This window comes from Selaginella moellendorffii, unplaced genomic scaffold (assembly GCF_000143415.4).
Source record: "Selaginella moellendorffii unplaced genomic scaffold, v1.0 SELMOscaffold_39, whole genome shotgun sequence".
In the NCBI taxonomy this organism is placed as follows: Eukaryota; Viridiplantae; Streptophyta; class Lycopodiopsida; order Selaginellales; family Selaginellaceae; genus Selaginella; species Selaginella moellendorffii.
In genome coordinates, this window is record NW_003314300.1 from 12,326 (window position 1) to 29,525 (window position 17,200).

At 42.7% G+C, this 17,200-nt stretch overlaps 1 protein-coding gene and 2 long non-coding RNA genes across 3 annotated transcripts; 1 reads left to right on the forward strand and 2 right to left on the reverse strand.

The window, feature by feature from the left end:
• Positions 1-4: 4 nt before the first annotated feature.
• On the reverse strand, positions 5-1,458 carry LOC9659253. The gene is made up of 6 exons (XM_002978959.2): positions 935-1,458; positions 821-874; positions 683-763; positions 534-603; positions 386-471; positions 5-315 (listed from the first exon to the last, which is right to left on the reverse strand). The coding sequence occupies exons 1-6, from the start codon at positions 1,091-1,093 to the stop codon at positions 181-183; spliced, it is 585 nt and encodes a 194-aa protein (XP_002979005.1). The 5' UTR covers positions 1,094-1,458; the 3' UTR covers positions 5-180.
• Positions 1,459-9,463: 8,005 nt separating this feature from the next.
• LOC112349497 lies at positions 9,464-9,866 on the reverse strand. The gene is made up of 2 exons (XR_002993400.1): positions 9,626-9,866; positions 9,464-9,575 (listed from the first exon to the last, which is right to left on the reverse strand). It is a non-coding gene; the product is annotated as an uncharacterized LOC112349497 (long non-coding RNA).
• A 2,858-nt stretch (positions 9,867-12,724) lies between these two features.
• LOC112349501 lies at positions 12,725-13,161 on the forward strand. Its single transcript, XR_002993401.1, has 2 exons — positions 12,725-13,010; positions 13,067-13,161. It is a non-coding gene; the product is annotated as an uncharacterized LOC112349501 (long non-coding RNA).
• Positions 13,162-17,200: the final 4,039 nt, after the last annotated feature.

Here is a 17,200-nt window from a genome sequence, read left to right on the forward strand (position 1 = left end):
ATCCTGGTACGAAGAAACTTTTTCTGTTTAAATAAAACAGTAATGTGATTTTCCAGGAAGTGAACGAGAACAAATCGGCGAGGTGGAAACTATAATGAATCGATCAGGAAACTATGAGATGAGCTACGGGACGTCGTCCTTCCGAGCCACATCTTCAAATTCCTGGCCGAAGTTGCTCCGCTACCGGTCTTTGAGCTCGTGCTCAAAGCTGAGCAGCGTCTCGCGAATTCTCGGCAAAAACGACTCGAGTTCCTTGGCGAGCCGGTTCTTCTCCGCTGCGGGCAGGCCCTCGTCCTTGGTGAAGTCGACCTCGATCTAAATCAACCAAGGACGAATCCATCAACTTGGTATGCGCAACTTGATCACCAAAGAGCTAAACTTTTACCTGGAGATCGTCCAGCTCGCCACAAGATGCGTCCAGGAACTTGAGAGTTCCCGTCAGGTCCTTGAATTCGTCGAACAGCAAGCTCCCTGTAGCAACATCGATCACTCCCTCGAAACAAACAAGAAAAAGAAACAGAGAAAAACAGTACCTTGGAATCCTAGAGTGATGTCGAAGGAATACCCAATGCGCTTCTTGTTACGCACCGTCACGACTGTGGCCTGCATCCATCGCTCACTTAGAAATCTCGGAGAAAACGAAACCAAAGAGAGAAAAAGAAAGAGAATCTTTCGTTCTTACATCTCCACTGCAGCCCACAACTTCCGTGACTCGAGCCGATCCATCAGCGTACTCGATCGGTTCCAGCGCAAGGAGCATTTCCTGGGAGCAAAGGAGCACGAATTATTTTCTCTCCAACGAAAGAACCCAAGCTCATACCTTTAACCTCGCAATTGCCCACGAATTTAAGTTCTTCTCCTCCCATGTCCCCAGCTGCAAGAAGAAGAATGCGAGATTTCATTCAACGAATTCCATCCGTGGCACGAGATCTACCTGATTCCACGCCGAGCCGACGCGATTTTGCCGCGAGACGAGCGAATCCCCCTCGGCGGCCGTGAGCTTGCGAGGGACTTCCGCTTGGCAAGTCGCCTCGCGGACCCAGTAGGTGTAGGACGCAGATTTGCCGATGGCGGCATCTGCTGGAGCATCCATTGACGCTTAACAAGAAACAACACTGGCCCCTTACCGCGACCTCGATCGATCGAGCCCCCACCGGTAGAGTGGAGGAACCCTAAAAGCACGCCAATCGTCCAATTTAGGGCTCCTAGAGATTGGTCTTTAGTGGCAGCGGCCGAGCTGTGGCTTTGCGGCGAGCCCTACCGCCCACGGCAAGAATCTGTGAAGCTGCCCACAGCGAAATCTCGCGCCTCAAATCAGCCCCCTGGAACGCGGAGAATCGGTTCTAGAGGTTGACCAGGCTCTACATTTTCCTATTCTTTCCTTTGTTCCAGCTTCTGGACGGAAGAAACAAATCTAGCATTGCTTCTATGCTATAGCTAGGTGAGCGTCCCTCGAAGCTGGGAGAGCAAAATTTTCACTTGGTACTCCTCTGGAAGCCACTGTCATTCTTCTCTGAGGCTCAAATGGGTGAATACATAGAGTGTTCTTCATTACCCAGGAGGATCTCAAATTCTTTGCCGCCAGGCAAAGCCGAGAACAAAAAATGGAGTCTCCATTTTTCAAAACTAAGATCCAAGCTATACGATTGCTTGAGTCTATGACAATGTTTGATCCGTAACTTCCTGCCATAATTAATGAATATTCTTCGAATATTCAATGTCCTAGTTATACCCATTAAAGTTATTGAAGATTAAGTTTAATCCTAAATCAATAATTTTTAAAAATAAGTTATATCTCATTTATCTATATGGTTTTAATTTCAAATGGCTAGTTTTAATATTATCTAAATTTTTATAGGAATTAAATAATTTTTAAAATAAATTTAAATAAAAAGGAACAATAAGGTAATATATATATTATTTAACACTTAAGTTGAATTTACAACTATTGGAAATATTCTTCTCAATTAAAATATATATTGTATCTAAATCTTATGGAAATTTGAAATTAGTTAGTATATAAATTTTGTATTAAATAAAAAATTATAACTACAAAAATAATATAAAATTTATAATTTATGAAAAATATCTATATTCTTAAAAAAAATTTAAAAGTTGTAAATTGCTTTGAAGTACTTCAAACAATGTTAAAACATTTATAAAAACTTAAAGTTTTCCATAAGTTACACTCTAACAGTTAAGGCTTTTGCCCTAAGTAACACATAAGTAGTCGATATCTATGGTTTAAAGGATATATTAGCAATTAATGAAGAAATTTATATTTTTTGTAAAATATAGTTATTATATTTTTAATTAATTATAAGAGATTTCTTGCATAATAGCATGGTATATTGAATTTTCATGCTCAATGATATTTTAATACCATTAAAGGAAACTATTAAATAAATTTAAATAACTTTTGTATTTATAAGTTACAAAAATATTTTAATTTAAATAAATTTCTCATGTCTCAAAGGCTTTAGATATAGAATATAGATTTTAGGGCTAGGGTTGCGCTTCATGGCATAAATATACTATTTAGCTTAATTTATTTTCAGTTATTTTAAAGGTATTCATGAAGGTAGCTCTAACTATAAAACTAAATTTTATTCAACAAATTTAAATTAACTATTATAAAGTTAAACTTATCTATGTAATTATTTCACAATACAAAATTTACACCACTGTGAATGTTAGTAACAATTCTTACATCGAGAGATGAAACTCTAGTTACCCCTTTTTTTATTCTTAAAATATTAAATTAAAATTTATATTCTTTTCTTTTAAAGTTATTATACAAGAGTAGTGAGCAAATTTGATTGATAAAATATACTTATGAATAAAAATGAATGTATATTTGTAAGTGCTTGGAACACTTGTCCCTCACATATTATATTTATATATTTGAATTTAAAATAAAAAATAAAAAAATTTAGTTTTAATTTTCTTCTGAAATTTTCATCCTTGTACTTAACTTAATAAAATTTTAATACTTCTAATAACATTGAAATCTATTTGAACAGACTCAATATAAATGGCTTTAGATGTTACATTGTTAACCACACTCCTTCCAAGATATCCATTAATAATATGCTGATCACATGGAGTTTTCTGAAAGACAGTCCAATTATAGGAACTTCCTGTGTAACCAAAGTTATAATCCTATATCAAACACTTCACTGAGACAATCACTTGTAATGAAAACCTTTCTTATGGATCATTTGGAGTAATAATTGTGGGTATGGCTACATCAATCACTTTAAGTCAATGTAAAGATTATTACTTACCTTTGATATATAACTCCAACTTCTAGTCCACAACTTTAATACTAGCATCTTCAGGCATAATTTTGCCATTAAGATGTTAGCGTTGTTGATCTAGATAACATTCAAGCTATAAAACAGCATTATAGTTTTAGATCCATGATTCAAACTATTGAACAACCATTAACCTTAAATATTGCAAACTCAAGATACTTATGTGGCAAAGGAAAGCCAAAGTGAGTCTTAAATGGCGTAGTGATGCCACTTTTTGAAAAATAACAAATTTCCTTTCCACACTTTTGGAGCATGATACGTTTTTCAACATTCAATGAGCACATTGGTGGTAGTGGCCGTAAGAGCCATCTTCACAGCAATGTGGAAACACAGAGACAGAGAGGGAGAGCCTCTTCAGAAAGAACAACTACTTTGTCGTACAGAAGTTTTTTCTTGAGCACCTCCACTCGGGTATAGGCTTTGGGATCGATACCCGCATTTACTGCCAGAGCATTGGCCTCTTAGCGTCTCAACTTCTTGAACCGGCTGCTCGTCAACTGGATGATGCTCCCTTCAGCTGGTGGAACCACGGGGTCAGGCATCCCAGATACAGTGCTATAGCACCACTCTCGAGCAGCAGCCATCTTTTGCATTACCGTGCGTACGTCAACATGCACCCTGCCTTCTAGTGCAGCTTCGAAAGAAAGCACATACCGTGTATGCTCCAAAACACCAACATGGCTTCCATCTCGCAGTGACCTGAGAGATCCTTCTGAACTTCAGGCGCCCTCGCGGTTGTACAAACAAAAACATAATCCAGCTGCACAAGCGTATTCCGTGTTGCTTCCAGGACACCACCCCCATACCACTTCTCCAGCTCCCGAATGCTCATGAACTCTGATTCTGAGTGGAGATGCCTTTCGACGTTGGTTGTGTAATGGAGACCAATTATATGCAGCTGGCCACAAGTGTCCATGAAGAAAATGACTGCATCTACGCTCTGATAATTGTCATATCGTTAACTCTGTTGCGTTCTTAAGCTTGCCAATCTTCACAGCTGGAATAGTAGAGAACGGAATGGAACGAAGCTGAGTGATGAAGTATCAGGCAGGATCAATCACCAGTCCCTTTCGAGAAATGACGTCGTTACAGAATCGTTCACACAACCACCCAGCTTCACTCCAATCCAGAAGTGGACTGTGGACTACTGCGCTCGCATAAGCCACCCAAGGGTCATGATCATCACCAGCATGCTTGTTTCGAAACTCCTCCACGTAAATTTGCTGAATGAAGGGCGTACAGAACATTCACTTTTCGACATACGCATACCTAGGATCCACATTTATAATCTGCGCATCGGTGCTGAAATCTCCTTTAGCTTTCATTGACGTCCTTATAGAACGGAAGAGGCTGCTATCAACGAAAGAGGAGATGACTGAATCCCAGTCTTCAGAGCTGTCTAACAGGTCACTGACTTCCTCGGGCTTCAAGTCGAACATCGGAGCCTCGGACCAAAATCCATCCGCCTCTACTTTCACCCGTTCCCGTCCAACCCGTTTCTTAGAGGCAATTTCGATGCAGGTCTTATCCAAGATATCCAGAGAGTGTGGGTGCTTGGCTGCGTAATACTCCACATCGCGTTGCCTATCTTGGTCATCACCAACCACAGCACCTAGAACTGAGGCATGCTGCATAAACGTCTGCAGCTGTTCCTGCAAGACAGTCCACATAAGCATAAACATGAAAGTAAGAACGATCGCATACCTTGGTGAATCCTTCTGAATGAAAGGTTGTCGCTTTTTCATCGAAGGTTCTTTCCACTTCCGTGAAGTGCCAGGCATCGGGTGAGAGTCCAAAAATCACTTTGTAGCTCTCAACAATGTCCTTCAACGACTCCTCCGCTTTAAAACGCTTCTTGCGATCTGGTTTCTTTAATACATCCAAAGCCGGGGCACCATCGACAATAAAAGTGAAGTCATCCCCCAAGGACGTTCGCTTCTTCAGAAAAGCCTTCAGCGAAAGACCTCAGCTGTGACGTCGGGTTGCTCTGCATACGAAAACTTGAGCTCATCAACAAACCAATGAACGAGGCAAGCGCTGGCTAGTTCCATGTTCCAGATACACACCACTTTTCTAGTAGAAACGGAGCACATAAGTGAGGTCAATGCCCTGAGCTTGCAAGACTTCCCGTCGCCCTTGGGACTGACCAGCAGGAATTCCTGACTAGGACGCATATCAAGAATCCACCTCCGAGCTAGATCTTTCAAGTCCGGCAAGCCCCACCACATTAATTCCTCTGCCTGGCCCAAAGTGCCTAGGTAATTAAAATAGCAATAAGAAATATCCACATCTTAAATTTCTAAAATTGGCTAATACTTGTAGCAAATTATTCTCAAAAATCAATTTTTAAATATTAATAAATATCCAAAAAATTAATTTTGAAGCACAAAAAATTATTATTATCTGATAAAAAGTCTAAAATGCTATTATTACACATTCAAATGCTTAATATTATATTATTTACTTCTTGATATATTTTAAGTATTCGGATGCTAAATGTAAAGCATATATTCCCAGAAAGATATATAAACTAATATATGATTTTGTCAATGAAAAGTTTGCCATCTTAGTCTCGACGGGGAACTTGGAAAAGCAGCAAGAAGGAAATAAGACGCAGTAGTGGAGACAAATTTTTCAATGAATTTGATCTCTTTCCCAAGACAAAGTCTGCCAACCACGTATATAAAACACCCAATCGAAAATGAAATGAAACACACACTTCTCTTCTAAAGATCGTCAAGATCCAACTATTTATTTGGATATTTGTCCTTTTCAGTGGCAGTGAAGCCGATAGCCATGGCGCGTGGTGATGCATGAGTTCAATAATATATATTATATAAACTGTGAAAAAAACTAAAGATGTTGCCTTTACTCATCTGGATTCACTCGTGTGTTGTTCTATGTCCCAGCATTATAGAAAAGAAAAGGAATTGACAAACTCGGAACGATTTCCTCGACTAACTTTCAAAGGACAAAGTGATGCGGCCCCAAGAGACGCCACAGCATTGTATGCTGCCTCCAGCTACAAATACGAGTGGCCTCACAGATCAAATCACTTCTCTCGAATATACTCGTTGAACTTTTAGTTTTAGCAGCAAATCATGGAGAACCAAGGCTTGCTTGGTGTTGTTTTCGGTGCTTGCCATCTTTGTGCTGATGCTGGCCATGAGAGTGGACGTGGGAGCAATCGCACCGCGAGGATGGCGCTAGTATGGCGGCAGCTGCCACTGTCACTATAAAGCTAGCTCCTCTCTGTGATCGTAAGTTTCCTCTCGGCAATTTTGAGTGAGGGAACACACTATGACCAACAAATCCAATTGCCCATGTACGCTTATTCGCCATCGACAAATCAAAGCTCTATCTTGTCAGTCGAGAGAGTTTACTGTATTCCAGGAAAACGCCGGTAAAAGCAAAGGAAATGATCGATGAGAGGAATCACTACCACGCAGACGTACCGATTGAAGCCTCTAGAACAGGCCGTAGACGATCTAGAGCGGCGGGCATCGTCGCTCGACGACGACGACTACGCGCAACTCCTCACAGCTTGCATCCAGGAAAGAGATTTGCCTCAAGGCGCCAGGCTCCACGCGCTCATCCTTGGCAGCAGCCACCACCAATCCAACAGGTACCTCGCAAATCTTCTCATCCAGCTCTATGGAAGGTGCTAGCGCGCGGATCGAGCATGGCAGGTGTTTATCAGCATCCACGAGCCCAACAGATTCTCCTGGAACTTGATGCTTGGCGCTTATGCCCAGAATGGATATCTCGAGGAAGCAAAAGAGCTGTTTGACCAGATGCCACAAAGGGATATTGTTGCATGGGTCACTGTTGTCACGGTTCATGCAAACCATGGAAACGCGGATGAATGCCAAGCATTGTTTGATCAGGTTCTAGAATAGGATGTCGTTTGCTGGAACTCGCTACTTACAGCATATGCCCATAACGGGCATATGGATCAACACAACATAGTTTCTTGGACTCTTATGGTTACTGGGTATGCAAGAAAAGGCCTTGTTAACGACGCACTAAATGTGTTTATGAGAATCCCCGAAACCAACGAACTAGGATGGACTGTTCTTGTCATTGCATATGCCCAGCTTGGGCATATTGAAACAGCCAAGGAGCTTCTTAGTCTCGTGGAATGCAATGCTAGCGGCAACGGCCAGCCTGCAAGAAGCAAGGTCTCTGTTTGATGCCATGCCACAGAGGAACGTTGCCAGCTCGAAGAAGCTCGCATTCTCTTCGATCGAGCTCCCTATCACGACGACGTGGTGTGGACTGCCATGATCTTGGCCTACCCAACCACGGCCACCTCGAAGAAGCCATGAAGATGTTTGCACGGATGTCACAGCGCGATCTCGTCGCTTGGACGGCAATGGTGGCAGCATTTGCTTTGCACGGGAGCTTGATCGATGCCAGAGCCTTGTTCGACCAAATGCCACAGCACGATAGCGTCGCGTGGAACACGATGCTGGGAGCTTACATCCAGAGCAATTGCCTCGTCCAAGCGCGGGAGCTCTTCGTGGCCATGCCGGTGAGAGACACAGCGAGCTGGAACGCGATCCTTGCCTCGAGCGCTCAAAGGGAATGTCTTGCAGGCCGGGAAGATCTTCTCCACATTGCCTGATCGGAGCATTGTGTCGTGGAACGCGATGATCTATGGCTGCGCACAGAATGGCCATGAGCGAAAAGCTGCTGAGTTTTTTGGCAGCATGGCGATGGAGGGCGAGGCGAGAAACGAGATAAGTTTCCAGGCGATTCTCCTGACTTGCAATCACGGTGGGAAGCTCCGTGTGGTACTCGACTACTTTCGATCTATGGTGGCCGAGTACAGCATTTCTCCAAATGTGATTCATTTCCAGGCGATGGCAGATGTGCTGGGACGAGCCGGGTTGGTTGCCGAGGCTGAAGGTCTGCTGCTGATGATGCCCTTCCAGCCGCATTTCCTCGCGTGGAAAAGCTTGATCAGCGCTTGCAAAGTTCATGGTAACGGTACGAACATCGATGTTGCAGCTCGTGCCGCAGAGAAACTCTTGGAGATGAAACCAGGGGACTCGGCGCTCTACGTGCTCATGTCAAATCTGCAAAAGCAGCTGCGTCAACCTTTATAATAACTTCAAAGATTTTGTCTCAAAAGTGATAATGATTATGCAAACTTTTGGAAGGATAAATTTAAATAGTATACCAAGATGCATTTTTTTATTGGTATATTTAAAAGGAAACCTCTTGAACACAGATGTTTCCTCAACTGAACTCCCCAGGATACAATGCTAGAGTGGCATCACTTTATCCTTTGAAAGTTAGTCAAGGAAATCGTAGCAACACACTAAATCAAAGTACAGACAACATTTTTTGTTTTTTCACGGTTTATAATATACATTATTGCTGAATTCATGCATCACCATACGCCACGGCTATTGACTTCACTGCCACCAAAAAGAACAGAAATCCGTGTTTTATATACATGGTGTATGTACTTGCTAGACTTTGTCTTAGGAAAGAGATCAGATTGTTGAAAATTTTGTCTCCACTTGTCATATTTCCATCTTGTTGCTTTTCCAAGTTCACTTTCATTGACAAGAATATATATTAGTTTATTTAATATTATATGATATAAAGCTGAACGCTTGACACCCTTGGATAGATTGACTCGAGATTTCTTAGTTGGCTTTCTTTTCTTTCTTTTTTTTTCATGTTCTAAATTTTCTTGTCATTCTGGTTATTGCGAACGTTCAACAACTTTCCAGAAAACACATTGATAGAATTTCAAACACGTATATAGAGATCACAAAAGACTCATAGGACTCTAAAACATTTTCGTATTCTATGTATCTCATCCACGCTGTCAACCCAGCAAGCTTTGGCGATTCTTCAGCGGAGGCAGCGGCTGCTCTTCCCCTCGCTGGCATCGATGGCATCTGTTGTCATACCCGTACCAATTGCATTGCATGCAGCGAAATCCATTCCAGTACCATCCTCCTCGACCTCCACTCCCACTGCTAGGTGTGCCTGGGCCTGGTTGTGATGCTCCAATCGGAGTCTTGTTGCTTGCCGATCATTGGAGCAATCGATCAATCTAGCGATGGATTGATTGAAAGTTGAGGGATTTGGAGAAGAGAGGAGAAGGAGCAAGAGAGATTCAGACATTTTATATCAAGGCCTGGACAATTTATATATTATTGCTAGAACTCATCCAGCATCGCACGATACAGAAAGCACGTTATCAGTGTCTTTATTCTTGTTTCCAGACCCTTGGCACTGCAGAATGATGAAATCAATTCCGATGTTGATTCTTAACTTGGGCTTACCCCGTGAAACGAGAGGTTTCAGTTGCGCCAGCAGCGATTGTTGCGCCAGCTCCAACCCCTCTGGCAACGGTGGCAACTATTGTCGTACCAATACCACCCCGACTGGCAGCGCTGGGCAGCAGCCTTTGCGATTCCTCCCACGTCCACGCCCATGGCCAGCATCATCACAAACATGGCGAGCGCCAAAAACAACACGAATAAAGCCTTGTTCTCCATGATTTGCTGACAAACTAAGAGAAGAGAGAAGTAGTTTCATCTGTGCGGCAGAAGGGGCTCATATTTATAGTTCGAGGCAGCTACAGAGGTCAAGTTCCGTGTTTGGGAATTTCTTCTTTTTTCTATAATGTCGAAAAAAGAAGAAATTCCCAAACACGGAACTCAAAGAGATAAGGACTAACTGATGCCATCCCTTCCTGCCTCATAGATTAAACCACCTCTCTCGAATATAACAAGCTTACTAGCAGCAAAAAGGTGGTTGTTTTCGGTGCTCGTCACGTTTGGACGTGGAGGAATCGCACCTCGAGGATGGCGCTGGTATGGATCGTAGGTTTCGATTATTTAGCAATTTTGAACGTATAATTCAAACCATGATAAATATGACGAACAAGTTGAGGGAACTGTGACCACCGTTTCCTTTTTACAGCAGAAATCCAATTGCCCCATATGAAATCCCGCCTTTGGAAACGCTTATTCGCCATTGACAAATCAAAGCTCTATTTTGTCAGTCGAGAGAGTTTACTGTATTCCAGGAAAACGCCGGTAAAAAGCAAAGGAAATAATCAGAGATGACGTGGCATGTAATTATGTCCACGTGGCAGTTGTTCCATCCATATACAGTTGAAATACATAGAAAGTTCTTCCTCCTCGTGCGTGTCTCTTCGCTGCTAACAATTGAAGCCTCTAGAACAGGCCGTGGACGATCTAGATCGGCGTGCATTGTCGCTCGACGACGACTACGCGCCTTGACGCAAGAGATTTGCGTCAAGGCGCCAGGCTCCACGCGCTCATCCTTCACCACCAATCCAACAGGTACCTCGCAAATCTTCTCATCCAGCTCTAAGGAAGGTGCGAGCGCGCGGATCGAGCATGGCAGGTGTTTATCAGCCATCCATGAGCCCAACAGATTCTCCTGGAACTTGATGCTTGGCGCTTATGCCCAAAATGCGGATCTTGAGGAAGCAAAAGAGCTGTTTTAAGAGATATTGTTGCATGGGTCTCTATTCTCACGGCTCATGCAAACCGTGGAAACTTGGAGGAGCGCCAAGCATTGTTTGATCAGGTTTCAGAATGGGATGTAGTTTGCTAGAACTCGATACTTACAGCATATGCACATAACGGGCATATGGATCAAGCAAGCCAGATCTTTGATGGAATGCTAGAACACAACATAGTTTCTTGGACTGTTATGGTTAATGGGTATTCCAGAAAAGATCTGTTAACGATGCGCTAAATTTGTTCATGAGAATCCCCGAAACCAACGAGCTGGGATGGACTATTCTTGTTACTGCATATGCCCAGCTTGGGCATATTGAAACAGCCAAGGAGCTTTTCAGTAAAATGCCACACCGCTGACTTAATATCGTGGGACGCAATGCTAGCGGCAACGTCCAGCCTGCAAGAAGCAGGTCTCTGTTTGATGCCATGCCACAGAGGAACGTTGCATCGTGGTCGACAATGGTCACAGCACTGGCCGAGAGAAACCAGCTCGAAGAAGCTTGCATTCTCTTCGATCGAGCTCCCCATCACGACGACATGGTGTAGACTGCCATGATCTTGGCCTACTCCAACCACGGCCACCTCGAAGAAGCTATGAAGATGTTTGCACGGATGCCACAGCGCGATCTCGTCGCTTGGACGGCAACGGTGGTGGCAATTGCTTTGCACGGGAGTTTGATCGATGCCAGAGCCTTGTTCGACCAAATGCCACAGCACGCTAGCGTCGCGTGGAACACGATGCTGGGAGCTTTACATCCAGAGCAATTGCCTCGTCCAAGCGCGGGAGCTCTTCGTGGCCATGCTGGTGAGAGACACAGCGAGCTGGAACACGATCCTTGCCGCGAGCGCTGAAGGGGGGAATGTCTTGCAGGCCGGGAAGATCTTCTCCACATTGCCTGAACGGAGCATTGTGTTGTGGACGCGATGTTTTTTGGCAGCATGGCGATGGAGGGCAAGACGAGAAACGAGATAAGTTTCCAGGGGATTTTCCTGACTTGCAATCACGGTGGGAAGCTCCGTGTGGCACTCGACTACTTTCGATCTATGGTGGCCGAGTACAGCATTTCTCCAAATGTGATTCACTTCCAGGCGATGGCAGATGTGCTGGGACGAGCCGGGCTGGTTGCCAAGACCGAAGGTCTGCTGCTGGTGATGCCCTTCCAGCCGCATTTCCTCGCGTGGAAGAGCTTGATCAGCGCTTCCAAAGTTCATGGTAGTGGCAAGAACATCGATGTTGCAGCTCGTGCCGCAGAGAAACTCTTGGAGATGAAACCAGGGGACTCTGGAGCTCTACGTGCTTATGTCGAATCTGCAAAAGCAGCTGCGTCACATGAGTCCATTTGGCCGCTTAACATTAAAGAGTCAACAAGTATAACTTTAACAACATTTAATTAATAGAATAACAGAAAATAATTATAAGTAAATTAAATAAGAAAAACAATTTTAATGAATAAATCTTGATAATTATTGATATCACTTTCATTAATCGTTGCAGATTGCTCTAGAATGCCCAAGAGATTGTCAGACAATGTATTTACCACTTTGATTAAAGTTGCGGGAGACTTGACGTACTGAGTCTGTGGTCGAGATGGAAGACAGGGTATTAGGTTCGTGTTTAGTATATTAGCATCGAAGTTCTATGGAACTTTGAATCAAACACTTGTAAAGTTTTGGCAAAGCTAGTAGAGGAATGCTAGAGTGACTTTGGAGATAAGAATTTGAAGGGTTGGAGAAGCATAGGAAAAGGCAAACACGGAACCACTTTTACTGGACTAGCTCTCAAATATTCTTTCAGAGATAAGAAATAAGCGAAGCCGTCCCAAGACAACTCTCCAGCGTCCATCTAACATTTTGTGCTGCCTCGAGCTATAAAGACGAGCCCCTCCTGCCTCACAGATCAAACCATTTCTCTCTAATATACAAGCCTACTTGATCTTAGTCTGAGCAGCAAATCATGGAGAACAAGGCTTTCTTGGTGATGTTTTTGGCGCTTGCCATGTTTGTGATGATGCTGGCCATGGGCGTGGACGTGGGAGGAATCGCAAAGGCTGCTGCCCAGCGCTGCCAGTCGGGGTGGTATTGGTATGACAACAGTTGCCACCGTTGCCAGAGGGGTTGGGTCTGGCGCAACAATCGCTGCTGGCGCAACTGAAGCCTCCCGTTTCACGGGGTAAGCCCATGTTAAGAATCAACATCGTAATTGCCTTTGATTTCATCATTCTGCAGTGCCAAGAAAGAATAAAGAGCACTGATAACGTGTTTTCTGATCGTGATGAGTTCCAGCAATAATAAATAAATTGTCCAGCTTGATATAAAAAGTCTGAATGTCTCTTGCTCCTCCTCTCTTCTCCAAATCCCTCGACTTCCAATCAATGCATCGCTGGATTGATCGATTGCTCGACTCGATTGGAGCGTCACAACCAGGCCCAGGCACACGTAGCTCACCAAGGCGATGGCGCAGCGCTGCCAATGGATTTCGCTGCGTGCTATGCAATTGGTACGGGTATGACCAGTTGCCATCGATGCCAGCGAGGGTGGCGCTCGAATGGCAGCCGCTACTGAAGAATCGCCAAAGTTCGCTAGCCTGGCGCCTCGAAGAACCACGGGAGCGCAGTTTGAAATTTTCAAGCTTTTGGACTAAATTTTATTATTATATAATATTAAATAAACTAATATATGTTTTTGTCAATGAAATGTTGCCATCTTAGTCTCGACGTGGAACTTGGAAAAGCAACAAGAAGGAAATAAGATGCAGTAGTGGAGACAAAATTTTCAACGAATCTGATCGCTTTCCCAAGACAAAGTCTAGCAATTACATACACCAACCACGTCCCCTCTCTCGATCGAAAGTGAAATGAAACACTTCTAAAGATCGTGAAGATCCAGCAATTTATTTGGATGTTTGTCCTTTTCAGTGGCAGTGAAGTCTATAGCAATGGCGCGTGGTGATGCATGAGTTCAATAATATATATTATATAAACTGTGCCTTTACTCATATGGATTCATGTTGTTCTATGTCCCAGCATTATAAAAAGGAAAAGGAATTGACAAACACGGAACGATTTCCTCGACTAACTTTCAAAGGACAAAGTGATGCCGCCCTAAGAGACGTTACAGCATTGTATGCTGACTCCAGCTATAAAGACGAGCGGCCTCACACTTCTCTCGAATATACTCGTTGAACTCTTAGTTTTAGCAGCAAATCATGGAGAACCAAGGCTTGCTTGGTGTTGTTTTCGGTGCTTGCCATGTTTGTGCTGATGCTGGCCATGAGAGTGGCCGTGGGAGGAATTGCACCTCGAGGATGGCGCTAGGATGGCGGCAGCTGCCACCGTAACTAGAAAGCTAGCTCCTCTCTGTGATCGTAAGTTTCCTCTCGGCAATTTTGAATGTATAATTCAACTATGAAGAACAAGTTGAGGGAACACACTATGACCAACAAATCCAATTGCCCATGTACGCTTATTCGCCATTGACAAATCAAAGCTCTATCTTGTCCGTCAAGAGAGTTTACTGTATTCCAGGAAAATGCCGGTAAAAGCAAAGGAAATGATCGATGCCAAAGGTTGCATGTGGGGAGATGGGTAGTAATATCACGTCCATGCCTAATAGTCTTGCTGTTTCCAGGACAAGTTTGGTCACATAAGACCTGTGGCCATCAACAATGCGAGTGTGGTAGTTGTAGGCGAACATCCATTAGGGATTGATTTCATAAAGTGTTCAAGCCAATAGATTTTATATCATTCAAACTTTCTCACTGATGGCGAGTGTAACTCTTACTTTGCAATCTGCAATCCAATTTTGCATCCTCCACTTGCCTTGGAAGATATAGGATCCAGGTAGCAGCATTCACTGCCACAAGAATAGTCATCTGCTCAGTGTTGTTTGGGACAATTCAGGAGCTGAATCTGACACTTGGGGTGTCCAAAACTTTGACACCTCTACAACAATTGGCTCAGACACTACTTTTGTCAGCATTCCAAATGTGATTTGCTTGCAACATAAGATGCATCAAGATTCTCATAGAATCGTGATGCAACTTCTTTGCTTAGGAACTTTGCATGTTGGAGCTCCAAGGCCTCCCCAAGCTTGCTACTGATCTCTGGGTGCCATTTCATGAAGCTACTGCTCCACTTTCGGCTCGGTTTTCTGTCTGTCCAGCTTAGTGCTATAGATGCCTGGAAACAACAAGAAGAGAAGTAAGTTGGTTCTCTTTCTTTTATCTTTTACCTTTTCAGATTGGCTTTCACTGACAAGAGCTGCCTGACAATTTTTCTGCACAACAGGCTAAAAGTGGTTTAATTAAGACCTCAAAGGACTTATAGTGTACCTCTGGATGCAATGACGGCCCAGAACGGGATAGAAGTGTTTGCACACGAGCTCTTCAAAGTAAGGTTGTACCTTTTGGACCAGCCAACGAAGTATTGTAAGATTTGCTCCATGTAATGTTGTTCTGGCTGAGATTTGCAGTTGATGTAACAGTAAATCTTGTGATCGGATCTAGAAAACATAAAAGAAAGAAATGCTTTCCTTTTTACAAGAATGTTCTTACCTCAAGATTCTATGCACTTTCACAGTCCACTCTTGAGACTAGTATATTTTAAGTCTATCCTTGTGTTTCTCCTCCATGTTTAATGTGGTATTTAGGTTATGCTCCCACAATTCTTCACGTGGTCAAAGCCTCTCGCATGTGGATCGTTCGCCAAGGGATAGCCACATAAACGATTCGTTACTGGAGCTTTATTCCTTTCTTCTGCAACATTGATTTTGCGATGGCGCTTGCCATGTACCATATATCCACAAACAACACTACTGCCACCAACTATTGTTACTTTGCTCAAATCCTTTATAGTGCCCACCGGTTGCAACTCCACCATTTTGTGGAGCACGGAGCAAATCTATTCCCTGCCTCTGTTTTGAAGATCCCGAGCGTGGATTTGCAGGCTCTCCATGCCTTGATGCTTGCAAGCAGACTTTACCAGTTCATGTTTTGTGGCTTCTCTTGCCTTTAAAACGTTTCCTTTGGTGTAGAAAAGGAGTGGCTTTCATTCAAGGAGCCTGCGGTTTAATCCCCAAAGACTTAAAAAGAAATGTCCAGGACACTGCATTAACTTTGACTTATCAAGGTGCGAGCTTTTTCTGAATGGCATGGAACCAAGGTGAAGTTCCAGAGATCCAACCAAGAAAGCTCTTGTCTTAGTAAGCAAAGTGTGGAAGCGATGGACCAAGGATGAAGGCCTTTCTGAAGCAGCGAAGTGGTTTGCCAAAGTTCAAGCTTAACAATTTTAAGACTGATTCAGCCAACATTTCTACAAATAAATGCATCAATTTAGAATGCTCTACTTGATTGCTAGACTTTTGATGGGATGTGTCTAAGGCAGATCCTAGACATTCATTTAATTTCAGAAAACTTCATCAAAATAAACCTACAAATCTCTTCAAAAGCCTTCATGGTTGTTTCAGCATGAGATGCAGTTCCTGCTGAAATCTCCACACAACCAATATCTGTCTTAGTTGGAGGTAATTTAGTGTTGGAGCGACTAAAACACCAATATCCCTTTCTTGATGTTATTTCCTTCTTCTCTGAGCTTGATGTTGTCATGATCGTTCCCAAAGGCACGGAGCTTGAAACCCATTCTTTACAATTTTGTACCACAAACATCCGAGAAGTACAAGAAAGATTCTGTAAAAATAAAATAATATATAAAAAAGAAAAAAGAACATATGTCTTACCTTCACATATGAGCTTTGTCCAGCATCAGTGAAAGCAATGCATTTGAGACGTTGTAGCACCTCTAACTCTGTAAAGTTTATAATAAATATAAAATATCTCAAGTAAATAATTAAAACCTCGATATTTTAGAAGCTCATAAGCATCATATCCACCACATGAATGTGCAATAATAGCAAGTTGTTTAGCTGGAAGTTTTTGACATATATTATCCCATACAGATATAATATGTTCTCTCCGATTCTTAAAGTATGACTCCTATAATAAAAACATTAATAAGTAAAGGTAGAATAAGAAAACTTAAAATTGCATTACCGTTTTTAGAGAGGCATGATTTGGATTCAAAACTAATATTGCAATGTTCCTCTTGTGTGCCCACTCTAATAAAATATAAAGTTATATCTGACTAAAATACTAATTTTCTTAAAATTTACCAAGAAATGGCAAAACACTCCCAATCTTTAGTGAACCCTGTACCAAAATTTAAATTCAGTCTCAAATTGGAAACTTATAAAGAACTTACATTAATACATAGCTTCCGAGCCCATTGCCCTGCACTGATAAAAACAAAACCAGAAATTAAATCCCTGTACTAAAATTAATTGAGTTAGAAAACTTACGCTACTTTT